We start from the raw sequence: 14570 nt of genomic DNA, 5'->3' as shown, positions 1-14570 counted from the left end.
AGAAAGGTTGAGGAGGAATCATGCCGAAGAGACTACTGGGTCTTGCTCTAGTGGTCACCATGCTCTCCCTGGAAGCTGAGACACTTTGAGCTCCAAATGCCTGCATTATTCTGTTCTCAAGGACCATACCAGTTCTTAATCTATTAAAATGGCCAAGGAACACTCCATCTTTTTATGGGACTTGCAACCAAATCTTTCTACTTCTGAAAATGTACCTCACTCACTCAGCTTTGTAAGTGAATGTAAAGTGCTAACCTCTTGGGGCCGAAAATGGGATCACTTGGCTTGAACTCCATTGCTGGCAATGGATACCTGAAGAACTGCTGGTGCAAAAGGGTTAATAAAGCTTTTTTTTATTGTCCGTTTGTCACTGGGTTTTGTTCTTTGTATGGCTGTGCCTGACACGAAGCTAACTGTTAGCTTGATTTCTGCAGAGCTTGTGTTTTTCCTTTGCCTGCTTCTTCTCCACAGTAGTGGGGTGGAGTCTATAATGAAACCCATCCTTTGGATTAAAGCATAGCCTTCATTTCTATAGTCCTTCAACAGATTTGCGATTATAATAAATGTCTGGCAGGTGCTTGGCTTAGTTGTGCCTTGACAAAGATTGTTACCCAGGTCTGCAATAGATCTCACTAGTCAGGTTTGTAGCGATAATGCTATTTGCGTGAAAAACTGAATGAGTAAAGCAAAATGAGAGATTTTAATTTATTTTCTTACGCAAAAGATCAATAGAGGGGGGGAAAGGGGTTGCCTGCCACAGCAACTTTCCCTGGGATCTTCGGGTAGGAGATCTTAGGGTAGGAGAAGAAGAGAGTTTCATGGGACCGTGAAGTTCATCAACTGGGCAAAGACTAACAGAATGTAGATCTATGAAAAACTTTTTCTGGAGCAGCATCAGCCCTACATGCCATGGTTAAGGCTGTGCTGTCAAGTGAAATAATAGAGTTGTTCTTCCTTCTCCTTATCCATTTGTTCTTGGCTGTGCTTTTTCTTCTCCTTCCTGGCAGGTGGGCTGGAACGAAACATCAGCCTCCTGCTGCTCTGCAGAGGAAGAAGAGGTGTGTGCATCAGTGCTGTGTTGGAATAGCATGTTTGAACCATGCAGCTAAAGCTGCTTCGTGCTGCCAGGCTCTCCTGCTGCGTGGGGCTGTGGCACCTTGCTGTCTGTTTTCTAGGCAGGTTTCAGTGTTTTTTCTGTTAGAAAACGAGTATCAAGCACCTGAAGGCTGTGCGTGTGCTCATGCCTCAGCTTCTACAATGTACTGTTGCACCTGCGACTGGTTTCTGACTAAAGCCTTATTTGTACTGTCTCAAAAGGAAGGGAAGTTGCAAGTCCAAAGAAATACCTGAGGGAGGTTGCAGAACCCTCTTATTTTACCTTGGGTAAAGGGGCAGGGACTGACGGCGCCTGTTGGCAATCGGCCATGCCGTCACCGGCTTGGTGTGTGACTGAGCACTGGGATGTCCTCGCTGTCGTGTTGCCCTGTGAAATGTGCGGCAGGAGCCGTGGCCTGAAGCTCTGCACTGTGCCTCTGAAGCAGCCAAAGCTCAGTTTGGTGTAATGCGGAACATGCCAAAAATGGTATGGTTTGATGGTATGGGCTGAGCTGATCTAGGGCCTTGCTGCCATTGTCGGGAGTGTCTTGCTGCTGCCCAGTTCCTCATTTGCTGATTTTCATGCTTTTTTTTTTAATACTGCCAAGTTAGCAAGTTGAAATGAGCTTACTGAGAAAATTGGCAAGTAACAGAAGGGGCCATGTGGTCAAGACAGAAGGATAGGAGAAGGATGATGGAAGGACACTGAGCTGGAATAACTCGCAGTGTAACTGACTTCCCAGCAGTTGCTTAAGTTACATCAGTCCTGTAAATTGGGCTACACCTGAGTATGGGTGCCATCCCCACCCAGCTATGGAGGCCCCTAGTAACACTCTTCCCTTAAACGCTTGATGTTCAAGTATCCCCAGCTTCTCTGAAGCGGGCTGTTGAGGCAAGGTGTTCCTATGGATTGCTGTACTTACTTTTTTTACAGGTGCCTGCGATCTTTCCAGGGCCCTTTGCAACCTTTCCTCCTGCTGCTGCTTCTGTTGTCTCAGCTTTTCCTCTCTGAGCCTTTTGAAGGGAGCAAATAAAGGATGGGTTAAATGTGGTGTACGGCTACACCAAATATGCTTTTGACACACAGCATCAACAACTCACATTACGTCTTACTTTACATCTTACATCTACCACTGTAAGACCACTGGAGCCCAGGGGTTTGGGTGTAGCTGACGCTGGAGTTTGTTACTGTGAAGGTGGTAAGAGGGAAACACTTGCTGCAGGTGGTCCCACCCTTTCTGGAGTGAGGGCTGGGAAAAGCATGTCAGGCTTTGCAAATGGAGATGTCAGACGGTTGTTCTCGGTTACAGACATGCTCTGTACCACCTTCAGCAGGTGACTTATGCTCTACGGTTGATCACGATGCTTACCAGTTTTGCGGGTGAATGATGCATATTGTGTCTTAAGTTCTCACCAGTGCAACCAAGTCTGTAACGTACAGATGTGAGTAGGAGGGTTTTACATCCATGGAGCTATGCTTGGCCTAAATGGGCACAGTGGAGGCTGATACTGGTAACTGGCTCCAGTTCTCTGTGGAAATGAAGCACTGGAGCAGAAATGGGCTGAAGCTATGGAACACTGTGGTGGAGACTAAGTGAATTCTTAATCTCGTGATCTTCAGGAAAATTTTAAATGCTCTTTGAAGGTTTTTTTTGTTTGGTTGGTTTTGCTTTTTATTCGGGGGGCATGTGGGGGGTGTGTCAGATTCTTTCCTGAATTCTCCGTCCCCAGAGTAAAATAAATGTATGTCTTATTTCTTTTGTAAGTTAAGAGTGCAAAACTGTTCACAGAACATCAGGAAGAAGCATCAAACCCTTTCTACTACAAAGGTAAAGAGAGTAAGTAAGGGAAATATCACTGTTCTGGCTTTAAATCCTCACACTACTTTTTGGTTTTTTTTCTCTGCTGGATCAGACTCACCTGAGGATGGCCAGATACAATCAACTGTCCAGTTGCATCTTTGCTACTTATGAGGGGAAATTTCATGTGTGTAACTGAGCCAAAAGCAATGTGTCTCATTTCAGAACCTAAGTTCTATGTGTTAACTGGCTGCTATTTAATTTAATGGTACAAGTTAAACTTAAGAGTTTTGTAGAAGAAACATTTGAAAGCTGGCATTGCTGACAAATGCCTTTATGTACCTATTGAAGCCTGACAAAGTATCAGGGCATGTCAAACTTTCAGTGTGTTAAATAACTATAGAGGAGTAATTTTCTATTTAATCAGTTTAAATATTGTGACTGCAAATTGTCTTCTTAAAATGATGATTCTCATAATTGAATCTGTTTTTGTTTGGGGTTTTTTTTTGTTTTTTTTTAATTCTTCCAGATTTTGCCCTTTTCTAATGTAGCTTGCAGGTCTTTTATAATGTGGCTGTGGGCTGCTGCTCACTGATCGGGAGATGCAAGTACTATAAATGTGAAGCCCTTACAGAAGTAAAATGGGATGGATTGGTCACATGGGCTTTCAGATTGCTGTTACAGTTTCCTGGGTTGATCTGACAATTGTGACTCTTTCAGTGGCTTTGCTTTTGGCTGTCAACATTTAAAAATAGACACCCCATTTCCAGAAGAGGGTCTTGTCTTACCTTAACCTCCGTTCCTTTTTTTTGGCTTTCTCAGCCTGTTCTATCTTTGCTGGTGGGATTTTTTCCAGGTTGTCCAGTAAATCATTGAGCTGTTTTTCTATCACCATTAGCATCTGCACTGTCTGCAGGTTTGCCTCATTTTCTCCAGTGCAGTCGCAATAGACTTCCAGCACCTTCTTGTTCAGGCTTGTGAGCATTTTGTCCTAGAGATGAGAGGAGACGTGAGAGGCACGGCTGGGTTCTGCCCAGTAGAACCACAACATCCTTCCAAAAGCAAAGGAAATCAGTACAATTTAATTCCCTCAACAAGACTCAGTTGCTTGTTTCCCAGTTTGCTTAGCACCAGTGCCTGGGACAGATGGCTGTACTGAGCCATTCTTCTGTTGGTCTCATCTTCCCAGCTTTGCTGTGGCCTGGGACAGGTTGCAGCTGCCCGGTTGCCTCTGCGAGCCCTACTCCCACCTCGTAGCAGCTGCATGGAGCAGACACATTTGCCGCAGTTTGCTGCCTCGGCAGTGCCCCAAACCTGCCCTTCCTGTAGCTCCATTGCTGAGAAACAGTGCTGATCCCTCCCCAGTGCAACCCACTGCTTTTTTTCCCTGGAATGGGTACGGCTGGCAGAGAGGAACCATTTACGCGCACACTAACCCCCCTTGCCTTGATCTCGGGATGTACCTGGTCATCAGCTTTGCATTCTCCAGAGGAAAAGAGGTGAACTTTGAGTTTCAGATCTGCTACTCTCTCTTCTTCCTTGGCGATGGAGGATTTGAGGGTGTCTACCTGCTGTTTCAGCTCTGCTAACTCCTTCTCCCTAGGCCAGAAGAGAAAGGAGATATTTCGAAAGGGCATCTTTGAAACACACGACTCCGCTGCTGCTTTCCAGCCTGGGACCGTCCCTCCTGCTGCCAGCAGATGGAGGTAACACTTCATGCCATTTCTGGGACACTTGCACCCACAGCTCTGAGAGCAGAGGGAACTTGTGATTTTTCTGGAATAACAGTTACTGTGCTGGTGTGGGGGAGGGATAAGTAGCATAGCTAAACATTCAGGATTTTTTAATAAGTCAATGGGGGAAGTAGATTACCTTTAAAAACTTTTACAAGTGGATAAGCTACACTTCAAATGGGAATATGTGTGTCTACCTGCCATTGAAATACTATATCGCAATTAGACTGGGGTTCCCTGCTGGCTTCCTCTAGGAAGGGTTTGCATTGAGTTGGAATAGGTGCTGGTCTGGATCGCTCCAGGACATGCCTTGTTTCTTCCTTTGATCTTTCTTTATGAGAATTACACCATACTTCTGGCTTATGTCCACTCCAGGATGCTAAATGCATCAGTTCCCCAGCCTGTGCCTTGAGGACTAAGGAAGTAGTGCCAAGCTCAAGTCCTGTCCTAAATTACATAGATGGGACACTTTCCTAGGAGCTCACAAGACGGTGAGTTGGATGGGCTGCAGCTGGGCTCTAAGGTATGAGAAAGAGACTCTTTGTTGTGTGTTGCGTGAACAGCACGATGTGTGCTCTGCAGCATGCGGCCTGATGGTGAGGTGCTAGTGGGGGGAAGAGGGGGTCACTTATGTTTGAAAGCTGGGGCACAGGGACCCCTTCCCACCACTTGTAGGATCACACTTACGTGCTTTCATGTGTAGTGATGAGAGTATGTTGGACCTTGTCCAAACTTTCCTCGATCTCCTGGGAATTCTGGATGAAGGACAAGTTCTCTTCCTCCATCTCCGTGAAAATAGACAGCAGTTGTTGGGGATCGGTAAAATACAATTCAGGCTCCTGAAGTGGAAAACACACGTGATGAGGTTTTGTCCTCCTCTAACGTCTTTTCCATTGAACTACATGGAGATTGGTCTGCACCAGCCCTGGCTGTTCAAATGCTCTCCTATGTAGAGAGGTCTGTGACTGTCCACTTAGAAATGTCTCCCACCTTCCTGTCATGTGAGTAGCTTTACGCTGCCTCAGTAGCTCACACCCAAAACAAGTTGCATTCTGGGGAGTAAAACGTGGTGCAAACATCTGTGAGTGGGAAAACTTCCATTTCAGACATAAAAGGGTAACTTCACTAGTTTCAAAATCTCCCATTATATGATATCATATCTTGTTGGGGGATGGCAAGCTTTGAGATGATAGTAGGTTTTTGGAAAGTGGAGGAGGAGAGTTAAACTAAGGTATTTATAACAGGTGTTGCTAAAACATGAACATTTATGAATGTATAAACATACATTTATAATTAGTGGCTACAGTAACTCCTCAATACCATAATGAATGGTTAGAAGGTGTGAGAAATTAGTAACATCAATAAAGGACAGAGGACAAACAGAAAGTGTAAATATTTCAATATGAGACTTCTGACCTCATCTTCGTCCGAGCAGGTTTCGCTTTCTGCATCCTCCAATGAACTTCTGAAAAAGCATTTTTGTGTATCAGGCCCTTAGAGAAATGACAGCTCAAAGGAGACCTTGTTAGTGAATTAGGAACACTGTTGTTCTTTGCTGTTGCTCTTTGCTCCTGAACGGTCCTTTGTACATTCACATGTTTGGCCCCCTGTGGCTGTGGGCTATTTGGGGGTCAGTAGGAGCGAGGGGTCACACAAACATGCAGCATGGGAGCTACGTCTGTCCACAAGCAAGCTGCCTTTTGATCTCCTCTGGGCTCTGCTGCCCAGCAGGGTCAGGACATGACGCATGAGCCTGAACTGGGAGTGTTGATCCAAACGCCTTTAAACTCGATGGGAGGCTTTGGCTCTTGGGCAATGAGAAGGCAGAGGTAAGAGCCTTATTAAAAAGGCTTAGGCAGCAGCACAGCGAGTGTAGAGAAAGCCTTGTGCTCCATGTGGGATATGGTACTGCTCCTAAACAACATGGTGTAGCCACCATAGGAGTCTGCAGTTTTTACCTGCCCTGGGAGAAGGTTGTTGAGTGCTTCTTCCTCTGCACAGCCTATTACCATTAACCAGCAGTGTGGCCTTTTTCTTCCCTGCTCAGCCCCAGGGACAAGCTAGTGCAAGAGCTGGAAGAGCAGGGCAAGAGGTGCCCGACTGATGTTGGCAGCAGAGCCTGCCCATCACCTTCACTTGCATCTGTCACCCTGTGCCATGGAGGGGTGAAAAACCTCCATTTGCATCATCTTAGTGCCAGCCCCACTTGTGTCTGCATCGTTCCTGCCATGTGGCAGCAGCCCAGTAGTTGCAGTGACTTCACGAGGGGTGGCACGCAGCAGCCCGCTTGGGAGAACCTGGCACCTGCAACGCTCTGAGTGGAGGTGGAGGAAATGGCCCTGCAAGCAATGACTTCAAACTCTATTGATAGCCAGGTTTTTTGGCCTTAGGACACTCACCAGCCACTCACGCTTTGCTTTTCCAGGCAATTGCTTTCTTTGCTTCAAGAAGCTGAAGCTGGTCATAGTTGTCTCATACCCCACCTGCCTCTCCTCTGCTGGCCCTGCCTACGTTACAGCAGTGTTACTCTGCCTGCATCCCAGCACGTACTGCCTGAAGGCTCTTACTGAAAGTGGACAGTCAATGAATGTGGGTCTACAGTGACTCTGGACCTTCATTAATGGCAAACGATAGGCAGCTATTTGCATGGCAGCTGTGACCGACAGTGAGAACCAGTATCTCAGCCACAAATAGGCCACAGAGAAGCTCTGCTGCAGGACAAATGCCCAAGGTCTATGATTTCCTCCTGGGGTTACCTCAAGACCCAAATTCTTTGGGCAGGGCTCTCAGCAGAGGATTTGAGGATGGGGTTCTGTTGGAGTAGGTACATAGGTACTGACTTGCACACCTGATGGCTTTCTACTGGTATTTTGATTTGTTCCAATAAGACTCAGATCTCAGTATGCGCACAGCAAAGGTGAGGAGTAGGTTTCCTCTACACAGACCCCCCATCAGTTGAGTGTTCTCTACAGTACTTAAGTCTGTTGTTTGCATTGTCTTGTACTTACAGTTTTCTTGTTGATAGAGGCTTCAGAAAGTTTTTGAGCTGTGGCCTGATCCCATGTAAGGACCTGAAATCCAAACTTTTTGAAGACAGCGGGGTACTTGGCACATCTATATGACTGGTACCATAGGGACTGGCGGTGTTTGTCCTGGCTGTCAGACCCTGGCCTGGAGATAAGAAGAGATGTACGCTTAGAGCATGGGGCTGTCCCAGTGAGGAGTGGGCAGCTCTTCCCTGGCACTCACCCTGCTCTGCAGTGGTGGGAGGCAAGGCACTTTCTTCATTAGCTTTGGATGCTCTTTTCAAATTCTTTTCCTTTGTGTGCTTTTTTCCATGTTCTTCCTGCCACTCTTTTGGAGACAGTTGATAGAGGAAGTCCCTGTACATCTTGTACTCCTGGAGAGTATTCTTGAATCTGGATATATCACTGGGTTGAGAAAAGTGGGCAAAGTTTGTTAGCAGGGAGGAAAGCCCCCGTTTGAACAGGTTCTTTCTAACTCTTGATATTCAGCTTCACCCACAGAAGGGACAAGAGGGCACATGTCTTCATGGACATGCAAAGACAAATGGGAACCTGCCCTGTGTGCTCTCTGTAGTTCCTCATGTGGAAGCTGTCTGGTCACATCTCTGTGGCTGGACCCTTGCTAAGGCACTGGGAGTGCTAGTTTGGGAATTTTTACTTGAAAATTAGTGAGAGATCTTGCCAGCTCAACCCATACTGGGAATTATAATTTTTTCTTTTTCTTTCCCCAGGTCACCATTAAAATGCATTACTTAGTTTTGTTTGGTTTTTAATCTGAGACTAGGGATTTAATTTTGGGTTTGGAATATTTATGCTTTTAAAAAATATCATTTAAAAACTAGTTGAGTTCTTTTAGAAACAAAGCCAGCATCTGGAAAACAAAAGCTGAAACATTTTGAGTCTTAAAATTGAACACTTTTAGAAATCTTTTTTCCTGATTCCCTTTTTTCCCAAGGGCTGTAAGGGTAAAGCGCTGTAGGGGCTGTTAAAGGCTAGGCAGGAATAGTGTGCAATCATTACCTTTGGAGGTCCTCTATTTGGGAAGTGATCGCCTGGATCTCTGTTATTTTCTTTGTCTTTGCTGCAGTTTCTTTTTTGGCACTAGGGAAGAATGCATAAACGTAAGCCATAAAACAATTTAGCAGTAAGTGGGTAGTGAATTGAGGTGCATATAAAACAGAGAAAAAGATGTGGGGGGAGCACTAGAAATCTCTCTTATAGATATATCCCAGCTGATGCTTGGCTCCTGCCTGAAGGCCCTGCTTTTCTTGGCAAAGAGAGTATGGGGTCCCAGGAACACTCCCAGGTTAAGGCCTCCCTAATTTGGCTGCTGCTGAGCTTCAATCGCCGCTTTGCCCTTGTGATACCTGTAATGGGCCAAAGAGCTCAACTTGCTTCACTTAGGGGACTGCTCCTGCTGTGAGGGGTTGGGCAGAAGCATCTCCCTCTCATAAGGGTGTTGTGAGAAGAATGGAAGCGGTGGGGTCAACAGCAGGTTCCTTGCTGCAGCCAAACCAAGGGCTTTTGCAATGATGGGATTCCCCAGCTGTTGTCCTTCCTCTTTTTCATTGAATGCGTGGGGAGGAAGTGCCATCAGCACTGTAACTCTGGGTAAACTCAGACGCAGACTATTTGCTAGCAAAAGCCCTGCAGGGAGGTCAAGCAAAAGACTCATGTCAGCGCAAAAGAGCACATGGGTGGTTCCCTCAACTTCCATTACATTTTCAGGGCTTGAACAGAGTTTTTATGGTTCTCCTTCAGGAATTCATCAAACATGGCAGCATCCTTCTCCAGGTAGTATTCAGCCTTTTCCAGTTTTCTTTCCTCATTCTTTGCTACGTTCTCCATCCTTTGAATCTCGTCTCGCTTTACTGCCATGGCATACTGAAATAAACCCAAAAGGCAACACAGTCACATCAGTTGGTTGATTTTAAAGGTATGTTGGTTTAGCTTTGTTCTTGGTTACTTTATTACCCGATAGTTGTTGGTGGAGAGGGTAAGAATTTCAAACCAAGGTATGTGTCTTAATGCAAACCAGGTACACAGAGGCCAGGAGATATTTCAGAAATAACATAGCAAATCAGCAGTGAAATTACAGATGGAATCCAGAAGTCCCAGCACTGCATTAACTCCTGGCTGACAAAGATTGATTCGGTTGTGTTACAGCACAATAATAGAGGTGAATAAGGGGGATATTCCAGCACAGCTCCCTTATTTTGAGTTCAGAATGGCTCCCAGCTATAGTTTATGTATAGGGCAGCAGAAGCCAAAAGATCAGTATGTCTGTGCATCTCACAAATGAAATGGTTGCATGGCTGCTACTGGATGGTGCAAATGACCTATGTATGTTCCTTTCTTTCTTGGTTGGGGATTGCTGGGCTCTAGACTATGAATACCTTTAACACAGGACTTGGACAATCAGTTCATGAGGTCTGATGTGCCTCCTTGGTATGATCTCTAGGCAATGCATCTCGGAGGGAAAAAAACATAACAAAGCAACACAGGGAAGAATAATTAAATTAACAGAAAGTAACATTCTTAAAGCCAAGTACCTCAAGTAAAAATATCTCTCTTCTGTCATTTATGTAGTCACGGAAGGTCTCCTTTTCTAATGGGTAATCTGAAATTAGGATATAAAGTTGATCAGACTAGAGGGGGAAATATGGCCAAGGTAGAACACAGTGAATATGTAGGCTACTGTGAGCGTGGATGTGGTTGACATTGGAGCCAGCAATACTGGTTATTTTAATATAGTTTTGACCTTGTTTAGGATCAGTTTCATATGGGCTTTCGTGGAGTAAAACCAGGTAGAATGGAGCATCTGATCCTTACAAAGGTCAATGTCCTCTAGACATCAATGGCAAAGCTACTCCTCATGTCAGAGGCAGAAAATCTAGGCCCAAATCCACTAAAATCCAATTTAAGGTCAGCTTAGTAGAAATGTCTCCATGACATTTTTTTTCTGCAAACTTTCAGCTGACTCCCAGCTGATTCCAAGAGCTCCTAGCTACTGTGAAGGCCACAGGGGATGGTGGAACCCAGGCTACTGCAGTGGAGGTGATACATGCTCTGTATGTAAATGCATGAGATGGAGATGGCCCAGCCACACAGAGGTTGGCAAGATGCAGCATATAACTATTGTGTCTGCAAGAGCTCACCGAAGTCATCTAGAGCTAACTGCCACTCCCATCCCCTCTTTGATTTTTGCTTTAGGCTGTTACCCATCTGAGCAGCACCACTACAAAGATAGTGACTGTTCCCCACCTTTTTTAATGGCTGTCTTCCATGAAAGACTCTCCTGAAGAGTTTTCAGTCTCTCTTCATTTGTTGCCTGTTTTCTGGCCTCCTCTTCTTCCTCCTTTTGCAGAGCTTTCCTGAACCCTTTTTGCTTTGCTTTTATTTTAGTGGAGTAAGTCATTTTCTCATGGATATTCATGGTCTTCATCCTTTCACGTTCCTATGAGAAGTCAGTTATGTGGACAGTTTGATTGTGTGTTTTGTTTGCTGTGGTTTTTAAAGACATGAGTGGTTATTCACAGCCTAGAAATTTGCAGGCTACTGATACCCTGCTGATGCATTTTTGCCTGGTTTATCTGACTAATCCCAATGATATTCTCTCTTGAGGCAACCAAAACATTTCATGTCTTAGCATTTGTTCTCACTGGTTTCTTGATTTGTATTCTGCATCCAGCCACCAGCTGTGCCAGTTTGTACCTACACAGTGTCATTTTTCCTTCCTGGATTATTCCTGGGAGAGAATGGAAATATTCAGAGAATCATCCTTCAAGTCTCCTAGTGAAAGGGAACAACAGGACAGCCCAACGTTCAATACCAACTCAGTCCAACTTGCACAAAGGCATGTAAACCTTCAAGTTCAGATTGAGAGGATCTATTCAAACCCACTCCAGAGTTTTCTGGAGTGTAAAAGGTTGTTAATGCTCAGTGCTTTCATGTGGGCTGAAGTGTAATTCATTGCTGTCTGCACAGCTTGGGCATGGGTTAAGCTGAGGACATCAGTCAGCAGACATCCGTAGTGCACTTCTTCCTAAGCCCTTCCTCATACTTATATATTAACCTTCAATCCAAGCAAAAACCAGACTATATCAGTCATCAGTGTGAGGTGAGGAGGCTTGCTTAACCTTGTTTGGAGCCCTCCCTTTGTGATTTAGAAACAAAGACCTCTTGCTTCCACACTACAGCCTGGCTTTGGCAACCACGTGCAACAATCAGACCTCTCAGAGATGCAACAACATCTCCATGGCTTCCCTTTGGACTGCATGCCCTAAGGAAAGGCCATTGCAGAAATAAGAAAGAAAAAGACATTCCTGAGACCCAGCTCTGGTCTGGTGGTTTGCAATTCCCTATCTTAAGGAGAGAAACCTAAGGCATGAAACCCATGTCATCCTTCTTCCTAGGCATTCATTTCGTTGGCAGTTCAGAAGGAGGTCACACCAAACATTGGAATACAGCTTCCCAAGCAGAAAGCCAAGCCCGTTGAAGTGGAAAGCAAGAGATCTTGCACCAAAGCTTTATGTAGAAATCAATGCTAACAGCACTGGCAAGTATCTTCTCCAGGAATAGGAATGAGTGGTAAATCTACCTTGAAGTAAGTAAATAACGTGACAATATCCAGATTTTGCGCTAGCAACCAGCAAGCCTGTGCTCAGATCTGCTCTTGGTAAAGTTAATCTCTCATCATGGACTTTAGTGGACTTGAAGCTGGTCTGGGGGAATCCCAGCTGAATTTGGCAGCTATTATTTCTCTCATGCGCTAAATTTTGGTATTATATTGGTTGGTTGCCTGCCCTAGTGAACTGTTTGTATATACATTGGCCTAAAGCATGTATACGTACCGCCTTAGCCTTTTTTCTTTCCGTGTCCCTTATTGAAAAAATATCAATATCTGGAGGAATTGTAAATGGATTTTTCATTGGGTTTTCTTCATCCTCTTCTGGGCTTTCTGCAAAAATTGGATGAAGATGTAGAAGACGTGAGGCAGAGTATTAGGACCCAGTGAAAAGGGACTCTGATCTGCTGCATCATGCCTGAAGGGTGGGCAGCTGTGCTCACAGCTGCAGCTGTCTAAATGCTGAATCAAGAGCAGGGAGGGGATAGAGCTTATAAGAAGCCAGTGGTATTACTGAGATTTCTGTATTGTTTATGTCACTTGACCATATCTGCTGATCAACTCAGTGTTTCAGCCAGGGGTTTTTGTAAGTCTGGAGCTATTTTACGCATCTCATCTGATTGTGGGCAGAAGAGTCTGAATACAGGCCTCTCCTTTGACCTAACAATGAAAAGCTGCCAGAGCATCGTGACCTTACCTGACAGCACAAGCTGGGTTTCCATTCCAGGTTTGGAAGAGAGACTTTTAGATGTTGACTCTGTATGTAGAGATGGCATCTTTGACCCTGGCCCAAGGAAAACCATAAATAAATCAATCAGTTGGGACCTGCCAGTAACTGGTGCAGTAGGTTTTACAGCAGTGATGGGCCTAGGGGCTTTCTGGATCTTAACCACTGAGCCTTTTGTGCCTGTAGGAATTAACAAAAAGCTTCCGTAAACTGGAAAATAATTGTGTTCTGACCCCAAAAAGGAGATGTTCGTCCCTGGCTTATGTGAAAGCTGTGTAAAACAGAGTCTTCCTTACCCACACTCTGATGAGAAAGCAAAGACAAAGCAATTTGGAGATAAGCAACTCAAGTCCCTTGCCTCCTGTTCCACCCACATCTCCAGTTCTGATCCACACCCATGCTTTTTCATCCTCCTATCGCTGGTTCACAAGCAACATTTTTACTCTCTAAAGCTCTTACCAGTAATTGCTTCAACACTGTGGGTTTCTTGCGATAAGGCTGAATGATTGTTGGACAGCACAGACATGCTGCAGGGAGCTCTGTCGTGTTTAATTTTAGGCTGGCAAACTGTTGAAGGTTAGTTTTTTGTTTCTCTGAATCCAGTCTCTTTTTGTAGTCTTTGCTATGGGTCCTAGGGGAAAAGGCATAATTGTAATGATCTCACTTACAAAGAACAGGTAGGCCATTGTTAAAGTTATCCTTTAATCAACAAAGGCAGCAAGCTGGGTCCAGTGAGGTATTAGTTCAATTGATGCAATTCTGCTGCTGGGACCATTCCTGATCTGCACTGGTATAAGACACAGCAGAAAATATCCTCTTCCGCTTGCACTAGTTTTAAGGCTATTTTAGAGCATCATTTTTTTCTCTGAACAGCCTCCAGTTTTTATGTCTTTTGAGCTAAACTCATCTGGCCTAATTTCCATGTACGTCCTTGGTGCGTCGTGTTTCCTATCGGCTGTGTTTCTGCAGCTGCCCAATTAGTATCTTATTCTTTGGAGGTGTCAAACTTTCACTGTTGATGAGGCACAGAGGCTGAGGTAGAACTTAGGCTGTTTGAATACATCCCAAATGTTTTCTCTCTTCTTTTCAGTTCTTGAAGTACCTTTTCCAAAAGCCTCCTTGACTGGTTGCTTAGATTTCACGTCTCTGAACTTTGCATAACTTAATGGCATATTTTTCTCTAGGGGTCCCTCACCTACATCCTGGAACAACATAACCCCTGATGATGATGATGTGAGTTTTGGAGAAGTACACTTTGGAGAATACACTTTGTGAAATATGCAGAGCAGTTGCAGCAAACACCTGGATGTTCAGCCCTCTTAGTGCTCACCTTGACTTCTGTAATCTAAAACCCTTCTCATAAAAATCTTCTTGTTCATGTGGTTGATTTCAATTCCTGCTACAGGGAATGGGACTGAAAAGCAGGACTAGACAGAGGATACTGGCATTTGGAAAGTGATCGTCAGTGCAACCCTCTGAGATAAGAAGTGCTGTATAATATAATTTTAGCAAAGTAGAGGAACCTGTTTCTAAGATTAACTTATAAATATTCATTTTATCGAG

The 14570-nt window shown here is 44.7% G+C and overlaps 1 protein-coding gene across 2 annotated transcripts; it reads right to left on the bottom strand.

Moving 5' to 3' along the window:
* Nucleotides 1–740: 740 nt before the first annotated feature.
* Nucleotides 741–13382, bottom strand: CFAP100 (cilia and flagella associated protein 100). 2 transcript variants are annotated; one of them, XM_052778749.1, is made up of 13 exons: nt 12978–13382; nt 12507–12613; nt 10918–11110; nt 10206–10273; nt 9374–9537; nt 8674–8754; nt 7636–8058; nt 6044–6092; nt 5315–5466; nt 4358–4493; nt 3683–3885; nt 2019–2109; nt 741–1041 (listed from the first exon to the last, which is right to left on the bottom strand). In XM_052778749.1, the coding sequence occupies exons 1-13, from the start codon at nt 13081–13083 to the stop codon at nt 928–930; spliced, it is 1887 nt and encodes a 628-aa protein (XP_052634709.1). In that variant the 5' UTR covers nt 13084–13382; the 3' UTR covers nt 741–927. The 2 variants fall into 2 exon arrangements, with proteins under 2 accessions (XP_052634709.1, XP_052634710.1); XM_052778750.1 differs by lacking the exon at nt 741–1041 and having other exon boundaries at nt 1851–2109; nt 7636–7798; nt 7877–8058.
* Nucleotides 13383–14570: the final 1188 nt, after the last annotated feature.

The sequence above is a fragment of the Harpia harpyja genome, chromosome Z (genome assembly GCF_026419915.1).
Source record: "Harpia harpyja isolate bHarHar1 chromosome Z, bHarHar1 primary haplotype, whole genome shotgun sequence".
In the NCBI taxonomy this organism is placed as follows: Eukaryota; Metazoa; Chordata; class Aves; order Accipitriformes; family Accipitridae; genus Harpia; species Harpia harpyja.
The sequence above is the reverse complement of the archived record's forward strand: the minus strand, read 5'-3'. Positions and strand labels throughout refer to the sequence as shown.